At 42.6% G+C, this 24,254-nt stretch overlaps 2 protein-coding genes across 2 annotated transcripts; one reads left to right on the top strand and one right to left on the bottom strand.

Annotated features, from left to right (window-relative positions):
* Positions 1 to 391: 391 nt before the first annotated feature.
* On the bottom strand, positions 392 to 11,002 carry grk1a (G protein-coupled receptor kinase 1 a; the record flags this gene model as incomplete). Its single annotated transcript, XM_079160948.1, is given in 10 exon segments — positions 392 to 583; positions 4,929 to 5,135; positions 6,875 to 6,999; positions 8,095 to 8,178; positions 9,074 to 9,145; positions 9,148 to 9,215; positions 9,571 to 9,698; positions 10,731 to 10,825; positions 10,828 to 10,948; positions 10,952 to 11,002. Coding segments are annotated over 10 exon segments (1,140 nt in total). The 5' UTR covers positions 11,000 to 11,002.
* Positions 11,003 to 12,307: 1,305 nt separating this feature from the next.
* On the top strand, positions 12,308 to 15,701 carry LOC306700688 (potassium-transporting ATPase subunit beta-like; the record flags this gene model as incomplete). The annotated part of the gene is made up of 7 exons (XM_079165772.1): positions 12,308 to 12,419; positions 13,444 to 13,572; positions 13,656 to 13,769; positions 13,865 to 14,070; positions 14,153 to 14,215; positions 14,577 to 14,669; positions 15,543 to 15,701. 7 exons carry the CDS (start codon positions 12,308 to 12,310, stop codon positions 15,699 to 15,701), a joined length of 876 nt encoding a protein of 291 aa, XP_079021898.1.
* Between the last annotated feature and the right edge of the window lie 8,553 nt (positions 15,702 to 24,254).

Genomic DNA, 24,254 nt, shown 5'->3' with positions numbered 1-24,254 from the left:
AGTGTCCGATATTTAACACTATTAAAGAGTTACAATATAAACACTATCCAAAGTGTAAATTTAACTCGGAATCTGTGAAAATGATATAAACACTGGCATCGTGTTCATATTAACACTATGCGAGTTGAATTCACACTTCAGATTTTGCTGTGTATGGACCTCAAATGAACAACGTCTTCCGGCAGTAGCAGCCATACTGTCGAGATCGCTTGTGAGACTTTCTAGCTATCTATTAGACTGCAGTTAGAAGCATTCATTCCCCTCCAAACTCAGCCTCATCACTGAAATATACTGACGTCTTGTACAAAAAGTGTTTCAGACAAACAGTTCATGTGAAATATTTCATTAACAGCTGGATGTTTCTCTTCGGTGCTCTTTGGTCATCATCTTCTTATGACTTATGGCAGGTGGAGGACTTGGGCGGCTGCTCCAGGACGGATTCACGTCGCAGGTCGTTGGGCAAAGCGCCGTCTGCTCCCCAGAGAGTGAGCTCGCCGTAGATTCCCGTCTCGATCATCTCCTCTTGCCAGGGGATGGAGATGTTCCTGATGTTCTTTGAGTCTGGCACGAAGGGCGGGGTGAGGATCCCAGAGGAGTGTATAAAAAAAACACCTCAACAGAATTCAACCAGGTATCAGCACAGGGCCTTCATCAGTGTGTTTTACAGAATGGATGAAAACGGATTGATGGGACGGATGGATTTCTACCAATTATCCAATAAATCGGGCGCCTCTAAAAGACACTGCACCCCCATACGTGGAAACATTTTAAATTTCAAACATCCATCCATCCATTTTCCTCCGCTTATCCGGGGTCGGGTCGCGGTGGCAGCAGGCCAAGCAGGCTGACCCAGACTTCCCTCTCACCCGCAACATTTTCCAGCTCATACTGGGGGATCCCGAGGCGTTCCCAGGCCAGCTGGGAGATATAATCCCTCCAGCGTGTTCTGGGTCTTCCCCGGGGTCTCTTCCCAGTTGGACGTGCCCGGAAAACCTCCAGTGGGAGGCGTCCAGGAGGCATCCTAATCAGATGCCCGAACCACCTCAGCTGACTCCTTTTGATGCGAAGGAGTAGCGGCTCGACTCCAAGTTCCCTCCTGATGTCCGAGCTCCTTACCCTATCTCTAAGGCTGAGCCCGGCCACCCTACAGAGGAAACTCATTTCGGCCGCTTGTACCCGCGACCTTGTCCTTTCGGTCACGACCCAGAGTTCGTGACCATAGGTGAGGGTAGGAACGTAGACCGACCAGTAAATTGAGAGCTTTGCCTTCCGGCTCAGCTCTCTCTTCACCAAGACGGTCCGGTGCAGCGCCTGCTTTACTGCTGCAGCCGCACCGATCCGCCTGTCGATCTCCCGCTCCATCTTACCCTCACTCGTGAACAAGACCCCGAGATACTTAAACTCCTTCACTTGAGGTAGGCACTCCGTCCCCACCTGGAGGGAGCAATCCACCGGTTTCCGGCAGAGCACCATGGCCTCGGATTTGGAGGTGCTAACTCTCATCCCCGCCGCTTCACACTCGGCTGCAAACCGCCCCAATGAATGCTGGAGGTCAAGATCCGAGGAGGCCAACAGGACCACATCGTCTGCAAATAGCAGAGAGGTGATCCCGAGACCCCCGAACCTGGCGTTCTCCACCTCCCGGCTGCGCCTAGAAATCCTGTCCATGAAAGTCACGAACAGGACCGGTGACAAAGGGCAGCCCTGGCGGAGGCCAACACCCACCGGGAACGTGTCTGACTTATTGCCGAGAATGCGGACACAGCTCCTACTGCAGTCGTACAGAGACCGGATCGCCCGTTGTAACTGGTCCGGCACCCCATACTCCCGCAGCGTCCCCCACAAGAACCCCCGAGGGACCCGGTCGAAAGCCTTATCCAAGTCCACAAAACACATGTAGACTGGTTGGGCAAACTCCGAGAACCCCTCCAGTAGTCTTGCGAGGGTGAAGAGCTGGTCCACTGTTCCACGGCCGGGACGGAATCCGCACTGCTCCTCTTGAATCCGAGGTTCGACAAACGGTCGGAGCCTCCTTTCCAGCACCCTGGCATAAGCTTTCCCCGGGAGGCTGAGTAGTGTGATACCCCGATAATTCGAGCACACTCTCCGGTCCCCCTTTTTGAAAATGGGAACCACCACCCCGGTCTGCCAGTCCATGGGCACTGATCCCGACCCCCATGCGACACTGAAGAGGCGTGTCAGCCAAGACAGCCCAACAGTGTCCAGCGCCTTCAGCATCTCAGGGCGGATCTCATCCACCCCCGGCGCCTTGCCACCAAGGAGCTTTTTGACTACCTTAGCGACCTCTGCCAGGGATATGGGTGAGCCCCCCAGGTCTTCAGGCGCTGCCTCCTCTGCAGAGGACATGTTGGTCGGGTTTAGGAGTTCCTCAAAGTGTTCTTTCCACCGCCCGACGATGTCCCCCGTCCGGGTCAACAGTTCCCCCCCCCTGCTGAGAACAGCCTGGGGTAGGCCCTGCTTTCCCTTCCTGAGCCGTCGGATGGTTTGCCAGAACCTCCTTGAGGCCAACCGAAAGTCCTTCTCCATGGCCTCCCCGAACTCCTCCCATGCCCGAGTTTTAGCACCCGCGACCACCGCAGCTGCAGTCCTTCTGGCCTGCCGGTACCTCTCAGCTGCTTCAGGAGACCCCTGGGCCAAACAGGCCCTGAAGGCCTCCTTCTTCAGCTTGACGGCTTCCCTCACCTCCGGTGTCCACCACCGGGTTCTCGGGTTGCCGCCACAACAGGCACCGATGACCTTCCGGCCACAGCTCCTAGCGGCCGCGTCCACAATAGAGGCTTTGAACATGGTCCATTCGGATTCCATGTTCCCAACCTCCCTCGGGATGTGTGAGAAGTTCTTCCGGAGGTGGGAGTTAAAGACCTCCCGGACAGGGTCCTCCGCCAGACGTTCCCAGTTCACCCTCACTATGCGTTTGGGCTTGCCGGGTCTTTCCAACCGGTTCCCCTGCCATCTGATCCAACTCACCACCAGATGGTGATCAGTTGACAGCTCTGCTCCTCTCTTCACCCGAGTGTCCAAGACATACGGCCGCAGATCAGATGATACGATTACAAAGTCGATCATTGATCTCCGGCCTAAGGTGTTCTGGTACCAGGTACACTTATGAACCACCTTATGTTCGAACATGGTGTTCGTTATGGCCAAACCATGGCTAGCACAGAAGTCCAATAAAGAGACACCACTCGGGTTCAGATCGGGCAAGCCGTTCCTCCCAATCACCCCCCGCCAGGTTTCTCCGTCATTGCCCACGTGAGCGTTGAAGTCCCCCAGGAGAACTATGGAGTCGGCAGGCGGCGCCCTTTCCAGGACCCCTCCCACCGACTCCAAGAAGGCCGGATACTCTGAACTGCTGTTTGGTGCATAAGCACAAACCACAGTCAGAGCCTTGCTCCCCGCAACCCGTAGGTGCATGGAGGCGACCCTCTCGTTCTCCGGGGAGAACTCCAACACAGCGGCGCTCAGCCGGGGACTCGTGAGTATCCCCACTCCCGCCCGGCGCCTCTCACCTTGGGCAACTCCGGAAAAGGACAAAGTCCAACCCTTCTCCAGGAGCTTGGTTCCAGAGCCAGTACTGTGTGTGGAGGTGAGTCCAACTATATCTAGCTGGTATCGCTCCACCTCCTGCACCAGCTCCGGCTCTTTCCCCGCTAGCGAGGTGACGTTCCACGTCCCTAGAGCTAGTCTATGCTGCCGGCGATCGGCTCGCCCAGGCCTCCGGCCTGACCTGCCGCCCGGTCTGCATTGCACCCGACCCCGATGCTTGTCCCTGCGGGTGGTGGGTCCACAGGGTGGCTGCTCCATGTTGTTTCTTCGGGCCTAGCCCAACCGGGCCTTCGCCCATGGGGCCCGGTCGGGCCACCAGACGCTCGCCGACGAGCTCCCCTCCTGGGTCTGGCTCCGGGAGGGTGCCCCGGTTTTCCTGGTCCGGGCGAGGTGGCTGAAGTCCGTGGGCTGCTTATCATCAGGGTTCTTTTGAACCGCTCTTAGTCTGGGCTCTCCCCTGAGACCTGTTTGCCTTGGGAGACCCTACCAGGGGCTACTGCCCCGGACAACATAGCTCCCAGGATCACTGAGCCACTCAAACTCCTCCACCACGGTAAGGTGGCGATTCGCGGAGGAGAAAATTTCAAACAAAATGTAGCAAAAAACACAAAAAAAGAGACACAAAACAGAGTGAAAGACATAAGAGTAGTATTTGAAACCTCCCAAATCTTTTTTCTCTGTAACATTAAATATTCATTACTGAATGTGCATCAACAATTATCAGGAAAATAAACACCTTTAGTTATCTTTTATCAAAAACTGTGTGGGTGTGTTTTGATCCGTTTGATAGTATCCTAGTATCACAACTGCCCCCACAATTCTCAACTAGTAGAGCAAAAACAACACAAGAACTACAAAAATATCATGTGAAAAAGCCCAAACTGTTGAAACGTGTCACGTTCATGTATGACCTCGCTGCTCAAAGTAAGAATCTGATTTAGAAAATAAGGTTTCAGGACCTTTAACAACTAAGAAAATATTAGAAACTGCCCAAAAAGAGCATAACAGCTACATAACTCTCTCTATGAAATAACAATAGAAACCTTTATGTGCACATTGGAGACTCTTCCAGTAAGTTTTTAAGAATTTTGAAAACGTAGTTGACTTGTAGAGTAGTGAAAGCACACTGTTTTTAGTGAATCTAAAAGAGAACCATAACATTCTTCAAGATTTACATATATGATGTAAATATTTGTATGTACTTCAGCAGTATGCAATATTGAAATACTTTTGAAAAACAAAATGAATGAGCAAAAAGTAATTAAAACTGTAAAAAGCTGCAGAAAATGATTTGTGCAGTTTTGCAATTTGATGCAAACAGACAAAACAGCCAAACATTGGGAAACTTTACTGATATGAACCAGACCTGCATTGAGTTTCCTCCAGTTGATCTCGCTGAAGAAGGCGTGCGCTCTGATCTCGTCACATGATCCGTTCTTGAAGCCGAGCCTCTTGTCGACGTCTTTGAACAGCAGACCCTCACAGATGGACTGCGCCTTCTCACTGAACTTCTCTGGATACGTTACTGGATCATTCAGAATCCTCTTCTTCATCACCTTGTTCTCCACCTCGAAACAGCACAAAGAAGAATGAGAGATTCATTTGTTCCTCTCATTTAAAACATGAGTCCAACTTTAACACATATTCATCCTTTTTCTCTTAAAACGTCTGGAAAACACATTCCTAAGGAATAACCAATCGAGGCATTTACCTGCACAACTCTTTTTGTATTTATTTGGGGGTAAATTCAGGATATTCAGGTTTATGTACATGCACAGTTATCTGAATACGCTGTACAATACCACTGTAAATCCTCTATAAAGTAAGCATGTACATCAATGCACATAACTGAAGCTAGCGTAAATTCATGCAGGACACGGAAGTTATACGCCCCAGCTGTAACCAGCTGACAGCCAGCCGATTGAATCATAGCTTCCGATCGGCCACGCACCAATCACAGCCCACTCTCACTTCACGGAGGTTTATTTAAATATGGCTTCCTCCTCACTGATTCATTCTACATCTACGCTGCTACAGACCACACTGCTGGCGAAGCTTCGCCTCCTCCACCCCAGCCTCCACCTCTTCGTTAGTTCATCTTCTGGCAAATGTTTGAAATGTATTTAAAAAATATACCCCTGTCCTGTAAACCCAGGGGGGTTATTGCTCGTGCTCCCGATCTTAGCTCAGTAGCTGCTGGCTAATCCGGGGAGCATTCAAAGAGCGGAGCCATTATCGCCAAGTTTAACTGTATTCCATTTGTTTCAATAAATGGTTAAAATCTAAAACGAGAGTGTTCCTGACTAAAATGCTAATAATAAAATCAGTTCTCTTTAACGTTAATGCAGAGAGAAAAGTAACTATGTGTAATTCTGATACTTGAATTTGATGCTGATTTAAATGTTTTCAGAAGCAAATATTGTTGCTTTGTACACATAGTTACTTTGCAGATGTTACAAGCTAAATATATCATTCATTATAAAATATGATGCAGTGCTATAGACTAAGCAAAACACAAAGTCATTAACTAGAAGTGTCCACAAGTACTTTTACTTTAGTATATTAATAATTATTTTGAACCGTTCCAATTTATTAGAGTTAATTGGAGGGTTATTCAGACCACCTGTTGTGCAGGGTGTGAGGACAGGCTTCTAATTAAGAATTGAAAGCAACTTGGTGCATTTCCTCTCTCGGCCAATCAGGGTGTGACGAGTTTGTGTGTACCTAACGATACACCCTCAGGCTTTATCGAGTGCATTGGTTAGTTTTCACTGAAATCTCTTTTATACACATTCCCTCATATCGAAGAGGCATTTTATTATAATTGAAGAGGCCTTTTTTCACTGAGAAGAGACTTGTGAGATGTGTTTCTTCAAATATTCCTGTATTATGTGGTTGGAAACAAGTTTTAAGGCTGATCTAAACTGATCTAATCTAGGGAATCTGTATCCCCACAGTACTACTACTGAAGTAAAATATTCTTCTTGTAACAAAGTACTTCTACAGAGTGGTCTTACTACTATTATTTAAGTGAGAAGTATGAGTACTTCTTTCACCACTGGTTAAATGAGGGCTTCATGTTTCACAGCAGTGTCAGCATCAGGCCACAAGCGGGCAAAGTTGAGCCAGTTTTTTTTAAACGTTACTGTATTACTATGAACGTCACTTGACAGAAAGACGAACAGCTAGAAGATTGTGACGAAAAAGACAGAGAGCCCCAAAAAAAAAGTGTTTGAAGCACACAATAAATGTAAAAACAGCTCTAAACGTGGATTGAGGATTGGAAAAACATACACAAAATATTTACCTTGTCTCCTCGGGTCCTGAAGGTTCCCTTTGCAGTCATAAAGTCATACAGAGTGACCCTCAAAGTGAAGTAGTTGACGGAGAAGTCGTACTCTTCCCCTTTCAGGAGTTCAGGAGCCATGAAACCTGCCGACAATAGAAAAGAGGTTTCAGTTTCAGTACATTTGGATCAGTCCTAAATAATAAATACTTATAAAATCTCTTAAAACTAAAATCCTGAGATCAAAGAGTCACATTATCAGAATTCACTCCCTTAAAAGTACAGCTGCTCAACTCACATACAGTATACACCTGTTACTTGAGTATTTCTATTTTTACACTACTGTATGTGCTACTGCACTGCACTGCATTTCAGAGGGGAAAGTACTTACTCCTATATGTATTCACTTGTGCAGTGACTGGTTACAGATTTAGTTTGTTCAAATTATTAACTCAGAAAACATAAGAATTACTATACATTAAACTATCTAATATATAGTAGTACTAGTATACAGTATGTTTGATGTTGCATCAACCGATCTGGCCGTAGCCAGATCCTCCAGGCAGAACACCACCTAACTTAGAAACGTTTGCTAAGCCACCAACCAAACTCTTTTATTTTTTACATTTTGCATTAAATTCATTCATTAAACTTTTTATTTTGTTGATTGCATCTCCTTCCATTGTGGTTTAACTGTTGTTTCACTGATTTCTTGATCTCTTGTTTTATTTTTTTTAATTTGTTAAACATTTACTGTAAAAAATAAATAAATCAGAATTTAAACTTTAAATAATTTTCAAATAAAATGTAATCTTTATACTACTTAAGAATAATATTTTTGACTTATAATATATTTAAATTTAATATAATACTGGAAAAGTTGGTACCTCAACCTACCATGTGTCATAATAATAATCAAACCCATCAATATTCTAAATACACCAAAAATATCAACAATATGGTATGAGATAATACCTATACCAGCTCCAGCATATATGCATAGTATCTATTCATACTGATACACAGTGATTACATTTAGGTCTGGTATTTGTTTTATTTGTTTGCAGCATTCCTTCAGTCATTCAGGGATCACTGGTTGGTCGGGAGAAGCTACATCATATATTAATTAAAGAGCGAGAAATAGCTGTGGGTTTTTGCAGGTGTGGTTCTCGTTAACAGATCCTGTTGTAAGAGCAGCTAAAACCAGATAAATGTTCAGCTTGGTATTGTTTCAACTGTACCTGGAGCCCTGGCGTAGCCCTTGATTTTGAACTGATCATCAGCCAGCTCCACAGCCAGACCAAGGTCAGAGATACGCACGTTACCTGTGAGAACAAACACACACCTGGGTAATGTCAGGAGCCGTGCACGTCACTGATACCAATGTTGACCTGCAACAATACGTCTCTGACGCGTTTACCTGTAGTGGCATGATAACAGAAAGACGTCCTTGTGTTGGAAGTGAGACTCAGCGTGTAACGTTACTGAAGGTGTGAAGGTGTAAAGTGTGTTTACGCAGCATGTGTGTGTGTTTTGACCTCAAGAGGACAATAATGAGACATACTTATTAAAGTCAATGTGAGGGACTTCATTACAGTTAACATAATCTAGTATATCTGGGGGTGGGTGGTTGTGAAAAACAAAACAAAAAAATCTTTTCCTTGTTTATGACATTTTTGGGGAATGCCCTTATTCCCTTAATTTCTTGTCGGGCGTTAGCTAGATAATGAGAGGGACTCCACTTTTTTGTACGTTAGCATAAAGAGAGCTAGCCTGGCTCTGTTCAAACCTCCAGGAAATGACAGAGTAAAACCACGTATTAAACAAACAAGATATATAACATGTTAATCAGTGAGCTTTTGAGCTGCTGGTAGGTGGATGTTGCCACTTTTGAACAGAGCCACGCTAGCCATCCCCCCTTGTTTCCAGTCTAACGTTAGGCTTCGCTCACGCTCTCCCGGCCACAACTTCATGTTTAACAGACAGACATGGCAGCTGCATCAATCCTCATCAAAACTCGTGGCAAGAAAGTGAATAAGCAAATTTCTAAACTGTCAAACTATTGTTTTAATAAAATATTATATTGGTCCCAAAAAATGACAGTATCCCATCATTTACTGTTGAACCAATATGGTGTATAACTGACCTCTAAATCTAAATGGCTGCATTTCAGGACCCAACACAAGAGACTTGATCTTTATGAGTACATGAGTGTCTGACCTTGATTATCCAGCAGCACGTTCTCTGGTTTGAGGTCTCTGTAGATGATCCTTTTCTGGTGGAGATGCTCGGAGCAGCGTAGTAGCAGGCCCGCGGCTCGTCCAACCCCGGGTTGTCCTCATCCACGTTATAAATGTGATACCTACAATAGAGAGGGTGTAAGGTGTGTAGACATTTATTTTAACCATACCGTGCGCCACATTGTTTTAATTTCATTCACACTGACATTTAAAAACGATCTGTTAATAAAAAGAAAAAAGAATCATCAGGTAACTGGCACCATGTAGTGGACCATTTATCCCATTTTTAAGGCTACATAAAATAACTCAAAGGCCAATTAAATATCAGATTTAAATTTCAATGCATAATCCCTATTTTTAAATATAAACTGTTAACATTGGGACGCAAGATGTCTCAATTAGATTCTGAGAGGACGAAGCATAAAAGACTGAAATATACAGATGCTGTGGTCAGTATGTCAGTGAGTGAGATCTAACCTCAGGTCTCCTCCATTCATGATGGTCATGACCAGACACAACTCTGTGTTTGACTGGAAGGCGTACGCCAAAGAGACAATGAACCTGCTGTGAACTCGAGCCAGGATCCGCTTTTCCACCATAGCCCCCTTCAGGACGGGAAAGGACGGCAGAAATGAGCACATGTTTACAGTGTTTACAGCTGTCATCTTCATAGGACATAGTAACGACGCACTAACAGTCCTATCTGCACATCATTTATCTTAGTTTGCTGTAAAACGTGTCAGGTTATCAAAGAAACAAGGTGAAGCTATAGCTTAGCTACACTACATTGAAGTCAGATTTCCTCATAATCAACTCTTTCTTTCCTTTTCCACACTATTGAAGGTCAATGAGTGACGTTGTCAAGCTTTAGCATGTGCATTAAAACAGGTGTGACACATGTAGTTTCAGTGCTCTGCCATGTGATGGTGGGAAGCTCTAACATCTGACACTTGAGAGTTGGCTGCACAACAGCTTTGCAACATCCAGTCACGGAACTCATGTCTAAAGATATGTTTGCATTTGAATGCATCGTTTCAGTCAAGTTTCATCAGAATTTACGTACAAAAAAACTTTTAAAAAGATGTTGATATTGAAAATAAGCCACCATTGCATCTAAACAAAGCTCGTTATCCCATATAAAGCAGCCTAAACGCAGCTAACCATATTGTATAGGAACGGACGTTGTTCACTTTGGCGTAGAAATATTAGCATCAACAATATTCTATAGGGAGTTATATTTTTAACATTTTGTTTAATCTGTCAAGGCATAGTAAGCTAATACATTTTGAGCAGAAGTTATATTTAGATTGTTTTTATGTTGGTTGAGCAGATGATTAGGAAATCCACTCCAGAGCTGCTCCATTCATAAATATGGCAGGATTGGCACTTTATAAGGAGATCAACATGCTCTTATGCTGAAGACACTAATCATATAAGCCAAAGGTGTCTAACATCTTCTGCAAGCCTTCATGTAGTTACTGATTGTTGTTTAGACGGGGGGATTGCAAAAAGAAAGAAACTAGACATCAACGTATGTTTCTGCACAAACTGTAATGTTTACTAGACAGTAATACCTTCACTTGTGCAGCAGAATTTCCACTCCTGATGAGAAAGAACTTGTCTTCTTACCTCATTGCCTTTTCTCTCTCCTCAATATCCTTCCACAGGCGGCAGGGGCCTTTATAGTCTTTGTCGGAGTCCAGGAACTCCTGAAAGAGACGTTTGCCGTGGAGCAGCCCAGATCTAAAGTCTCCTGCAGGCCTTCACACACTGTGATGTGAGGCAGCTTCAGGCGGGAGTGGTACTTCCTGTCTCGGTTGGATGCAGGGTTGGCAGTGCCATCAAAACCGCGGATTCAGATGCAGGCAGAGTTGGCCACCACTGTCGTCAGGCCACCGATATCCATGGCGACGCAGTTGAAAAGTGAGGAGGAGGGACGGAGAAATGTGCGAGGTGCAGCAAAAAGCTACAGAGAAAAGATGCACGAGTGCAGATGACCAGATGGCACAAAGAAGAGGAAAGCAGCTGAGAAGCAGATGATGTATGATTGATTCCCAGATAAGAACGAGATGTGGTGCGGACCGCTTGCTTGCTGCAGACAGCCTCAGAGAGCTCAGTGTTTCCCTCAGTCATTAAAACTGAGAGTCCCTTTCACACACATGCAGATACACACATGTGGATCTACCTGACTCGTCACCTTTCCCCAAAAGGATTTATCCACTCTGTTAACACTGTAATGCTTTATCCTGCACAAACCCACGTGCACCCTGTGGAGGAACAGAGGGGAACAGAGGGTGAAAACAACGACTCGGGAGGGATCAATGTGGTTATGCATGTAGTGGGCTGGTAATGACAGGAATGCAATGCAGCGAAGCTGAGAGAGAGAGAGAGAGAGAGAGAGAGAGAGAGAGAGAGTTGTACTTTAGCACAGCGGTTCTTTGACCTAAATGCTGATGTCAGCATGGTCACAATAACAATGCTAAAATTAATTTGAGGATTTGCTGTTTTTTTTGCATTGAATCGCTTTAAATTGAATATACAAGCAATTTGAAGAAGTCACCTTTGGCTCTGGGAACTTGTGATGGGCATTTCTTTTACAATTTTGAACTAATCTATAACAACACTGTTACAGTATCCTGTCCCTTTAAAATGTCCTCCTTTATAACTTTAGGAAAAATCCAATGTTTAAACCTCAGATTGTCTCTTTGGCGGGTCCAGAATCAATGAGAGGCAGACTTTGGTTTTATGTTTCAGTTCGGTTTAAATCTGAGCAAATCAAATGCAGTCGTTCACCTTGACTGTTGTCATTAGTAATCCATGTGGTTCAAGGTGATCCTCAGGTTCCGCTGAGGAGGGAAGGTTATGTTGCTGAAGAAGGAAGTTCACCTGTTTCTACTTTGTCCCCCCTCAGCCTCCGTACTGCCAGCATGCCCACCTTATCTTGGCCTTATAAATAGTGAATACGAGATAAGGCATTCATCACACTCTGGAGCGACGTCCAGGGAGTTTTAGCTGAAATTACTGTAAAAGGAGAATGAGACAGGGGCCACAGAAGACATAAGCACACACCTCAAAGTGCCTCAAATTCTTTGGGGAGCGACAGGAAGGAGAGAGGAGAAACAAATATCACCGTTTGAATCTCACTGTCAGTGAGGGAGAGAGGAAGAGAAGTAAAAGGAAAAACTGAGTGAAAGGAAGAAAAGGTCTGCTCATCATGGCCGCCTTGAAGGAGAAGAGGAGTTGTGGGCAGCGATGTGAAGACTTTGGTCGTTTTGTCTGGAACTCCGACGAAGGGAAGTTAATGGGGAGAACACCAGAGAAATGGGGTAATTATAACTTCATTAACTTTTCTTGTACAACATTAAATAATATAATACAGTGCAGTTGCTCTGTATAAATTACGAGACTGCACGTATTTATAAGACCGTAGTTTGTAGCACTGCTAAGTGCCATTCATTCACTGCAGGTGAGGGTCTACTTATCTCTGTGCTATATTGCATCCTTTTGAATTGGTGACCAATGCTACCAAACATTTAGGCAACATCTATTTCACCAGCAATGACTGAAAAATGCTTTACTATAGGCTACTTGTTTTTGACTAACAACACTTTAAGCACCAGAAGGACCTTTGAATTAAATTAACATGTTTTAAATGAGTTAAAGTTCTTCAGTGAAGCAGTCGCTTCACAAACAAATATGTATTTAAAAAAAAAATAAGTCATGTCAGTTAAGTATGATAAGAATTTAAGACATAAAATAGTGCAGCATGGTTATGTACTTAAATCTATAACTGTGCTTTACATTTTATAAGATCTTCATATGTTTTTGTGAATATAATTTAAACCTGCAAAGCAAATGTGCTTTTATCTTACATCCCATCACTTCATGTGAGCATGTGATGTCAATGATGCACCACATGCAATACTGTGTGTGTGTGTGTGTGTGTGTGTGTGTGTGTGTGTGTGTGTGTGTGTGTGTGTGTGTGTGTGTGTGTGTGTGTGCGTGCGTGTGCAACAGTAAAAGATAAACATCTATCATGAACTTGTACAAACCATTTGGTGTGACTTTTCCTGTCACCAGGAGTGTGTATGTTTGCAGCTTGTGGACAGAGAGAGATAAACTTGCTGTTGTGATAAGCTTTTCCCCTCCACCCTCTGTTTGATCTTACAATCAGAGTAAATTGAGCTCATATCGACAGAGGACACTTTGACCTCTGCAAAGGTGGACATACATTTTTCTCCGTCTCTATTTTACTGTACACACTGACCTTTAAAAATAGCATCAGACTGAGGGGCCATTAACAAGTAACATTGACTGTGTGTTAATAAAAAAAACAACTCTCGTTCACAGTGTACATCAGTCTGTATTATGTTGCCTTCTACGTGGTGATGACGGCCCTCTTTTCTCTGGCCATTTGGACGCTCATGTACACTTTGGATCCATACGCCCCGGACTACCAAGACCGGATAAATTCTCCGGGTAACACAACAATAACAACAACAACACGAGTTAAGACAATGACGACCTCAGTTAACCAGCTGTTTTTTTGCCTCTCTGTTCAGGGGTCATGGTGTGGCCGAACACTTACGGGGAGGAAATTGTTGAAATCAACTACAACGCATCAGACAAGGCCAGCTGGATGAAGATGACCAACATCCTTAATGAGTTCCTGGAGCGTTAGTATTTACTTACTCTTCCCTGATGGACAGACACTTTAATGTTTAACACAAAAAAAGACATCTAAGTCTGTCTTTCTGTCTTTCTCTGTCAGCCTACAATGACACCAAGCAGCTTGAATGTAACAAATATAACTGCACAAAGGGAAAGTACTTCATCCAGGATACCTTCTCTGCCCCTCACCACACCAAGTGGGCATGCCCCTTCACGCAAAGCATGCTGGGAGCCTGTTCAGGATTTGAGGACCCGACCTTTGGCTACAACTGCTCCATGCCTTGTGTTGTCATTAAGATGAACAGGGTAGGTTTAATCCTTAAATAACCTTCTAATATCAGATTAAATAGTAATGACTAAAGTCAAATGTTCTGTTTTGTCTCCGTAGATCATCAACTTTTTGCCCACTAACAACACTGACCATGTCCCTTATGTCAACTGCACTGTACTGGTGAGCAACAACTGCATATACTGACTTTAACGGCATGCATTAAAGAAAATGTGTCTGAAGTTTTACATGTTATTTTCAGGGAGTACTCCAGTGATTTAGACTTGCACTTCTATAAAGTTGGAGGGCTTCCCGAGAGACAAATTAAAGCACCAGAGGCTGAGATATGCAAGTTTTATGAATTTTGAGCCAGTAGCTTTTTCTAAAATCCTGCTGACAAACAAAACAAAACAAAATATAACCTCCTTGGTGGAGGTAATTATACAACTGTTTTCTCAGGCTGAGTAAACTGATCTTTCTTAGTAAAATTGGTGCCCCATTAAATATAATGGAATGCTGTGTCTATGTGCGTGTGCGTGTTTAGGAAGGACAAAACAATGTGGACAAAATCGAGTATTTCCCTGAATGTGCAACTATGGATTTATCTTACTTCCCTTACTACGGAAAACTGGCACAGGTGAGCGAGAATCAAGATCTGTTTATGTCCTTAAAAATGTGTTCTTTAAAAGTAAACCTGAATCACCAACCAGGCAGTGGTCCCATGTACTAAACTCATTGTGTGTCACCTGGTTTGTGATAAATATAGTGTGCATATATCTAGATAAACGTATTTAACTGAATTACCACAAACAGCGGGTCAATAGAGGCCCACAGCTCATTTTCACCAACTGTAGAATTCAAGGCACTTTTGATTTACTATCAGGTAAGCAAACATATGTTAATGCATTCATGTTGAATGTTTTTGAGTCACTCCAAGCACCAAAATGTTTGAGTTATTCATATTAACTTTGGGAATTAAACTAAATGTTCGACATATTGAAAAATATGCTGAGTTAGATGAAAACATGTCTCAAGTCTGTACAGTGAACATGTGTTGGAACCCAGCAGGAGGTGAGTTTAGCTTAGCAAAGACTGAAAACAAGGAGAAACAGCTGGCCTGGCTCTGTCCAAAGGTTAAGGTTAAAATGACAATTTGCAGTGACTTCCTAGAGTCTCCACTGCTTGCTTGGCAACCAAATTGTGACAACATATCCTGAAACCACACATTGTCCTTGTTACTCTTCAGTTTTTACACTAAACACACATACCATGTTAATTTGGGAGATTTAAAGGTGCTGGTAGAAGGAAAGGCTAGCTGCTTCCCCCTGTTTGCAGTCTTAATGCTAAGCTAACAAGATTCTAACATCAGCTTGTGGTATCAATCTTCCCACGTAACTCCGCAAGGAAGTGAAAAAGTGTATTTCCCAAAATGTCAAGTCATTCTTCTTAAACACAAAAATCAAACTAATTTCAACAATCTCTGCTTGGCCTCCTTCCTCCTTTTCTTCAGCCTACTTACGTCAACCCGCTGGTGGCCGTTCGGTTCAGGCTGGTCGGAGAGAAGCAAGCCAAGATCCAGTGCAGAGTGGTCTCCAAAAAGATCAGCTATGAAAACTTCCACGACCCCTACGAGGGAAAAGTCGTCTTCCAACTTAAAGCAATGAAATGAGAAGATACTCTGATATCCCATCATCACGTAACAACAAACCTTTCAGTGTCAGAGATAGAGCAGGTGTCTACAGATCCATAGTGACTGTTATTTAACAACCTTGGAACCACTTCTATTCAACAGTTTAGGCCCACTTGTAAATGTCTGTGTGGTGCGTTAATGAACATGATTTGTCATGCTTTGTCATCTGATTTTTTTACCCATGACATAAAAAGTAAAATCTATAAATCTATGTGTTGTTATGTAAACCGACGCATGCTAACAAACTCCAGCATGTGTCTGCATGTGTCTCTCTCTCCTCTCTTCACACTCAAGAGAGTAACAACAATCTGAGGACGTCAAAGGGAAACTACTAGATTCCTGAGGTGGATTTGGGATTATAAAAAAGCAACACTGCAGAAAATGTGGACAAATGAAGCTAATGCAGATTAAAAACCTCAAGTTCTGTTTGGTCTCATCTGGCAGAGTTGCCTGCTTGTAGTTTAGGGATGATTAGTCTTTGTAGTGGAAGAAGTCTTCAGATCCTTTACTTAAGTAAAAGTACTAACACCAGACTGAGGAAATACTCCACTACAAATAAAGTCCTGCATTCAAAACCTTACTTAAGTAAACATATGTAAGTATTATCAGCTAAATTGACTTATATATCAAAAGTAAAAATACTCACTTATACTTTTTAAATATTTAGTTCAAGGACGGGAATCATTTTCCCAACACATAAAGGACCACTTCATCCGTCAGTCCAATCCAATCACAAACTAAATCTAAATCTCCAGATACGTGGTTTTCACTGGACAAGAAGTGTATTGAAAATAGAAAAGTAACTAAAGCTGTCAGACAAATCTATTGAAGTAAAAGGAACACAATTTGCCTCCAAAACAAAGGGGAGTAGGTATCAGGTAGCACTAAATGAAAATACTCAAGTAAAGTACAAGAGCCTTGAAATTGTACTTCAGTACCACTGTTTAGTTTACACGAACACAACCAAAACTAACAGTGACAAAGTTGTTACTAAAGCAGGACACTTCTAAAAAATATCTGTTCAAATACAGACTGTAGTGTTTGTAGCCCGTTACCGTCTACAGTACCACCGCTAATAGGAGGATGATGATGTTACTCTCAAATCTGCTGACTGCAGAGTTTATGGGTCATCAGCTTACACTATGCAGACACAAACAAACACACACACAAAGTCACATATGAACAAACCTGTTAATTGATCAGCTGAGAGGGTATACGTATGCCTTCTTATCTTTTAATGTTGAGATAAGTGATCTTCAACCTGGACGGAGGGTTTACGTTGTGATGTATTGTCTTTAAAAGGTGCAATTGTATCTAAAATGCTGCAACATTTACTATTAAAAACCAAAAGACTACATCCTCAACGTATGGTTGGGGAGAAATTAAGGGACTCGAACAAGAAAAGCCTGGTGGGACTGAGTGGCTGATATGGAGTTAAGAGAGAGGGAACATCTGCGAGTATTGGATGCAGGAGGAGGTAAAAGTGAGATTTGAAAGTTTACAGCTTCATGGTCGGTTGGAGGAAAGTTTAGAAATTACAAAGAAATCTGCCATGTGCCCAATGCACGGACCAGAGAGGACCCTCGATATGAGCCGGCCGGCTACCTGGACAAAATTAAAATGAGTCAATCAAATGAATAAAAGGATGTGAATGAATTCAACAACTTAAAAATACATGAACATTTTGATGAAAACAGCATTTCTTTAGGCGTGGGAGCGTGGATGATGGCCGTTTATACATTATGAAAGCTAAGACGAGGACATTTACAGCCGATGTCACAGAGGTGCAGAGCAGCGTTGAGCACATAGTTTGACATTTAATGGTAACTAGCGCAGGATTTTTCTTTAATGTACAATGTGCAATAAAGTCGTGGAAAGTCTTGTACACTAAATATCTTTGACATTTCCTGTAGCATACACACTACAGGAGATAGTGGGAGGAATCTCTGAGGATGAGATTTTGATTCCCCAGATGCTGAAGAAAAAGGGCTATGTCAGCAAGATAGTTGGCAAATGGTGAGCTCTATGTCTTTCTGTAATCTTTGTTTCAGAGGTTGTGTTGATGACGACAGGTGATGGAGCCTGTGAATTAAATTTGAATCGAAAATTATATTTGCATATTTTAGTCAATTAATTACAAATCATGTATTCGTAACATTACTGATGGTCATTTTTTCACAGTATACACTGATTTTATAGCAGATTGTAGAATGTACTTTTCCTCTCATTAAGGCACCCATTGATAGGCCTTCCTTTCTGTGTGGTATGAAGTTCTTTTGAGATAATTAATCACACACAATGTTATCTCTCTTTTGCTTTTGCTCTGCATGCACCACACACGTCTAATGTTACGTATTTTAAAAGCTCTTCACAACATCACCACCTGACCTAACGCACAACTTTGCTGTGTTAGATTACAAACCCGTCTCAAAGTTTCAATGCTCTGCAAAAGTTTATTTACGTACTGCACTGAAGTGAATGGAAACCAATGAGAGCCTATAGGCAGGCACTGCAATCAAATAATATCAATATGTTGTGTTTTTGAAAAAGGTCATGTAATGAATTTTTTAAAGCGAACCCGTCACAGTATCCGTTAAGTTTGAAATGTCCTCGTTCTGCGCTATGGGTTGCACATTACATCAGTAAAAGAGTTGTGTAATTTTATGAACATCTGGAGAGAAAACAACAAGCTACTACTCTAAACTCTTCAAAAAAAAGTAAAGGAAAAATAAATCAGGGATCGGTTTCCCCTGTAAGAGACTATTTACAGTATGTGCAGAGATTCCATTTCACTTTTTACAATGTTTTAATAAGTATCATACACTTTACATCCAGACATAAACCATCCTACAACAACAATAGGAGACAATAGTCTACATGTCTATATCTAAGGCTTTCAGACTCTTTCTTGATGAGTAGAGGTGTGTATTTAAGTTCTTCAGAATTAAAAAGATGTGGTGGCAATCAAAAGATAATACACCGTAAAAACATAGTCTAAACCCTTTCAAAGATGCATTCTCTAATTAAAACACTTCTCTCGTGGGATTTTCCTAACCTTTAACCTTTTAATAAAACAAGGACACACTTTGTAGTCTTCAGTGGGATAGAGCAGACCCAGGTACAGCTCTCTCTGGTCTCCCAAAGATTTGCCGACTGCTGAGAGCTTCTCCTCCACCACATCCAGAGAGGGATTTCATCCACTCCTCTTTGCAGATCCTCCAAAACTTCAAAGTTTCAAGGCTGTCGCTTAGCAACTCGAACTTTCATTTCCCTACACTTATTTTCTGTGCGATGAAGGTCAAGAGTCTGGCTCGGCTTGTTAGTGGGCACTTAAATCAGCAAGGGGTCAAATGATTATATCCTTTAATGTATGCAACTGTTGCTAAAAGTAGAACACATGGGACGAAAAGCATTTGGAAGACACTTATAATATAATAACATACGATAACACAATCATTTCTATAACTTTGACAGCCTGAGCTGCACCGGGGGGTTGCCTTTGAAAACGTTTATCATGAATGCCAACGCCAGAAACAGAACACTCTCAATACGTCCTCACTGTGCAAATTAATGCATGCTGGTTTTCAGATTGCTCAGCCCATAATGTACAATGTGCAATAAGGACGTGGAAAATCTTTGACATTTCCTGTAGCATACATACTACAGGAGACCGAGGTCTCATTTTCAAAAGTTTTAGTCATAAAAACAAAGATAGCAAGAGTAGCGAGAACCATCGCCTATACAAAATAAAGTGATTAGTTTTCATCGAACCCTGTTACTGTATGTCTTAATATTAACTTCCAGTTACTGTAAAGCTGTTTCATCACGTTTTTCCTAATTTGCGATAATGCTGAAAGTTAAGTCGAGAAAGTTTCGCATGCAGTGGACGTTATCCTTAACCCAGCAAGTCTGAACTCTAACGGAACATAGTGCAACTTAAACTTTAACGGAGGGATATGAAGACACTGTAGACATCTTAACGTTGATTGTCCATGACTCGACACATCAAAGAGGTTTTATTGCGAAGATCACGACATCACCGTTTCTCCTCGTCTCACTCTAATCTGAGAAACGCTGACTGGTCATAGTGGTGTTCATAGCAGACCATCAATGCTGCTGAACGTCATGTTACAAATTAGATCTGAAGCACACGGCCCAGTCGGGAAACGGGATTAATTTAATGTGGTGAAAAACACACTTGTAATGCAACATTGGTAAAGTATTCTCCAGGTTGCAGAAATCAAAAGTAAGGTTTGTCAAAGTCAACGGGTTTCTCGACAAAAACACATTTTGCAATATTTACACCGTACAATAAAATTCCTGTCTGTATATTTAGCTATTGTGGATTTTTATACTTACCGTTTATTAGTTATTTATAATACTTTTGTTCTTTTTTTACCATGCATCTTTTGTGCACTGTCCACTTTGCTGCTGTGATCCTGTAAATTTCCCCACTGCGGGACTAATAAAGGATTATCTCATTTTATCTAAGGTTTGTCAAAGTCAACAGGTTTCTCCACCGCATGTTGTTTCAGTTTCAACCAAAATCAAGAGATTTGAATAATAAAGCATTCAGAGAGAAAAGAGTGTTTAAAATGTATTCTATTTAAAAAAAAAACACTACAATTCCATCACATCAATAATCACACGCTTTTCATACAGACAACACATTACAGGACATGTAGTTGAGTGCAGCATTTCTCTAATCACTTGGGTCGTGATCCGGGTCAGCTCCATCTCCTTGTTCTTATACAGGCCGGGACAAGCGCAATACCTTCAGGTACACAGCATTGCTACTAATCCCCACCTGCACAGGAAGGGACACCTCCAAATATCCAAATTGTCATACACGTCCCAGTTTTGATGAAAAGCAAGCCCATTTGGCAGAAGATAGTTCATCAACCTAGTCAGTTTTGCATGGATTCACACAACAAACACCAGTTAAAGCTGAATGCAAACCAGCAAAACTGACCATGTGACGATTCAAAGATCTTCTGGGATTATGAACATCCGAGTTTCAGAAAGACGCAATAAGTTAGAAGTGCTTCAAGTGCTTACATTGCAGTAGATAGGAGAAATACACTACCTGCACTATAAGCACGTTAGTACTGCTGAAACCGACTCACTTGAGCACTGGAAAACACTCCTGGTTTTCAAAACGGCGTTACATGTGTATTATGACAGATTGTGTTTAATGTGACGACCCCCAAAACCAAAAAATCGTAACAGGTGGAGAGCAGGCAGGCCACCATCAGCTTTGCATAGATTTGCACAACTCATCTATTATTGTAGTGCAACTATGCAAAACTAGCAGAGAACTGCAAGATATTTGAGCCCAATTGGAAATTAGAAATGGTCTGGTGGCGCATATCACAGCCCCTTATGCCAGAAAGAGCACTTAGGGCAGTAGGTGCTAGTCTATTTCACTATCTGCACTAGATGCACCTTAGCACAAAGACAGTACTGCACACGACACGTAACATCAGAGAATCTGCACATCAGTGTCAGGGTATTGCTGTAAGTGCCTCCACTGCAGTAGGTATCACATAGTACTACCTGCACTGTAAGCGCTTTGACAATACACAGACCGATTACAGCATTGCTGCCCTCCAGCACCATCGGAGAGATGGCCACATGGCTCCAGGTGACGAATTTGGTATAGGGTCCTGCACTTCGTGGCGGATCTGAAAATGAAAAAAACGACACACGGGATAGCTTGTTAAGACAACGAACACGACTTTTTGGCATTGCAACAAGTTACAAGTTACACTGCTAAGAAGATGTAAATGAGAGAAATGGGCAAATGATCAAGAAGAAATGTGACTTGATTTGTATTACTGGCTGGTTCATAAGACTTTAACTGCAGGAAGAAGAAAAAAAAACAATAAACCAGATACACACACACACACACACACACACACACACACACACACACACACACACACACACACACACACAAACACACGCACACACACACAGCTATAGCTCAAACATTACCTACCTGGTCTGGGGCTTAAATGCAATAATTGATTTGGTCCAATTTGTCTGAGTTGGAAAACTTTCCGCACTTCGTCACATCTGTTCGGGCTTCCAACGCATAACCCAGAGCAACACGCCAGGAAGAACACGCAGTTCGCCCACAGATCACACATTTTAATAAAACGCAGAGTTAATACACAAAAAAGACGCTTGTTTAGAGGTTACGGTTTCTTCTGAACATTTAGTCCGCTCAGGTGAGTCCCTTTCCACATCCCAGGTTTCAGGATTCAGCGTCGATTGTGTGCCGTGAACGTCCGTGTCGAGGAAACGCTCCAGACCATCATTTAAATCCGGACACGAGAAAGTTGCAGCGGTGTGACGGGCCTGTTTGAAAGCGGCATGTTGTCCAACTTGTCTGGATCGACAGCAGAGGCGGTACTGTACCCCTAACCCGCACCTGCACTCCGCGGCTCTATGCAGCGCCCTCACGGTGCCATCTAGTGGACAATTAAAGATCTACTAACTGTGTGGGCTACAGTGAGGTATTCAATCTAAACAACAAAACTCACTTCAGAACTGAAATTTATTTTTCTGAATTTATTTCCCGATTAAATTAGCTTAATGCGGATTAGTATCGTGGATTTGTGAGGGATTTATTCATGTGTTGATTCATGCCAACGAGGTTAGATTGTCTCTGTCCTTTATCCAAAAATCAGCAAAAGTAAATTAAGTGACACATGATTGCCAATCTTAAATAGTTCTCAATTTTAAAACCATTTCTTAATTACATTCTATAAACTATCGCCGTAGTTAAATAAACCTGAAATATGAGGTTTTAATGATGACCATGTGTCAATAAATGATTAATATTAGAAAGGAAAAACGTGCGTTTTCCTCCTTAGAGAATACCAACCAATTTAAAGATTTTAGTATATTCAGAAGGATTTGGTTAGAATATATACACTTTAGTTCAAGTTGTGGCCCACATGCTTAACAAGACAAAAACTGCTTTAAGACAAAAATAAATTCAGTTTTCAGCTTAAATACATTTTATGGTCATTTAATTATTTTTATGGACATGTTTTTTGTTTCGCATGCAAGTCTAAATATGCTAAATTAATACCCAACGACACCAATCACTTTCCCCTCAGAAGCAAAACTGCTGTTGAACATGCGCTCATATGACTGCTGTCAGGGCTGTGATCCGGTCTGGTGTTCTTAGCAGACCATCAATGCTGCTGAACGTCATGTTACAAATTAGATCTGAAGCACACGGCCCAGTCGCGAAATGGGATTAATTTAATGTGGTGAAAAACACACTTGTAATGCAACATTGGTAAAGTATTCACCAGGTTGCAGAAATCAAAAGTAAGGTTTGTCAAAGTCAACGGGTTTCTCCACCGCATGTTGTTTCAGTTTCAACCAAAATCAAGGGATTTGAATAATAAAGTATTCAGAGAGAAAAGAGTGTTTAAAATGTATTCTATTTAAAAAAAAACACTACAATTCCAACCCATCAATAACCACACGCTTTTCATACAGACAACACATTGCAGGACATGTAGTTGAGTGCAGCATTTCTCTAATCACTTGGGTCGTGATCCGGGTCAGCTCCATCTCCTTGTTCTTATACAGGCCGGGACAAGCGCAATACCTTCAGGTACACAGCATTGCTACTAATCCCCACCTGCACAGGAAGGGACACCTCCAAATATCCAAATTGTCATACACGTCCCAGTTTTGATGAAAAGCAAGCCCATTTGGCAGAAGATAGTTCATCAACCTAGTCAGTTTTGCATGGATTCACACAACAAACACCAGTTAAAGCTGAATGCAAACCAGCAAAACTGACCATGTGACGATTCAAAGATCTTCTGGGATTATGAACATCCGAGTTTCAGAAAGACGCAATAAGTTAGAAGTGCTTCAAGTGCTTACATTGCAGTAGATAGGAGAAATACACTACCTGCACTATAAGCACGTTAGTACTGCTGAAACCGACTCACTTGAGCACTGGAAAACACTCCTGGTTTTCAAAACGGCGTTACATGTGTATTATGACAGATTGTGTTTAATGTGACGACCCCCAAAACCAAAAAATCGTAACAGGTGGAGAGCAAGCAGGCCACCATCAGTTTTGCATAGATTTGTACAACTCATCTATTATTGTAGTGCAACTATGCAAAACTAGCAGAGAACTGCAAGATATTTGAGCCCAATTGGAAATCAGAAATGGTCTGGTGGCGCATATCACAGCCCCTTATGTCAGAAAGAGCACTTAGGGCAGTAGGTGCTAGTCTATTTCACTATCTGCACTAGATGCACCTTAGCACAAAGACAGTACTGCACACGACACGCAACATCAGAGAATCTGCACATCAGTGTCAGGGTATTGCTGTAAGTGCCTCCACTGCAGTAGGTATCACATAGTACTACCTGCACTGTAAGCGCTTTGACCAGACCGATTACAGCATTGCTGCCCTCCAGCACCATCGGAGAGATGGCCACATGGCTCCAGGTGACGAATTTGGTTTACGGTCCTGCACTTCCTGG

Source organism: Pholis gunnellus (assembly GCF_910591455.1).
Source record: "Pholis gunnellus genome assembly, chromosome: 1".
NCBI lineage: Eukaryota > Metazoa > Chordata > Actinopteri > Perciformes > Pholidae > Pholis > Pholis gunnellus.
The sequence above is the reverse complement of the archived record's forward strand: the minus strand, read 5'-3'. Positions and strand labels throughout refer to the sequence as shown.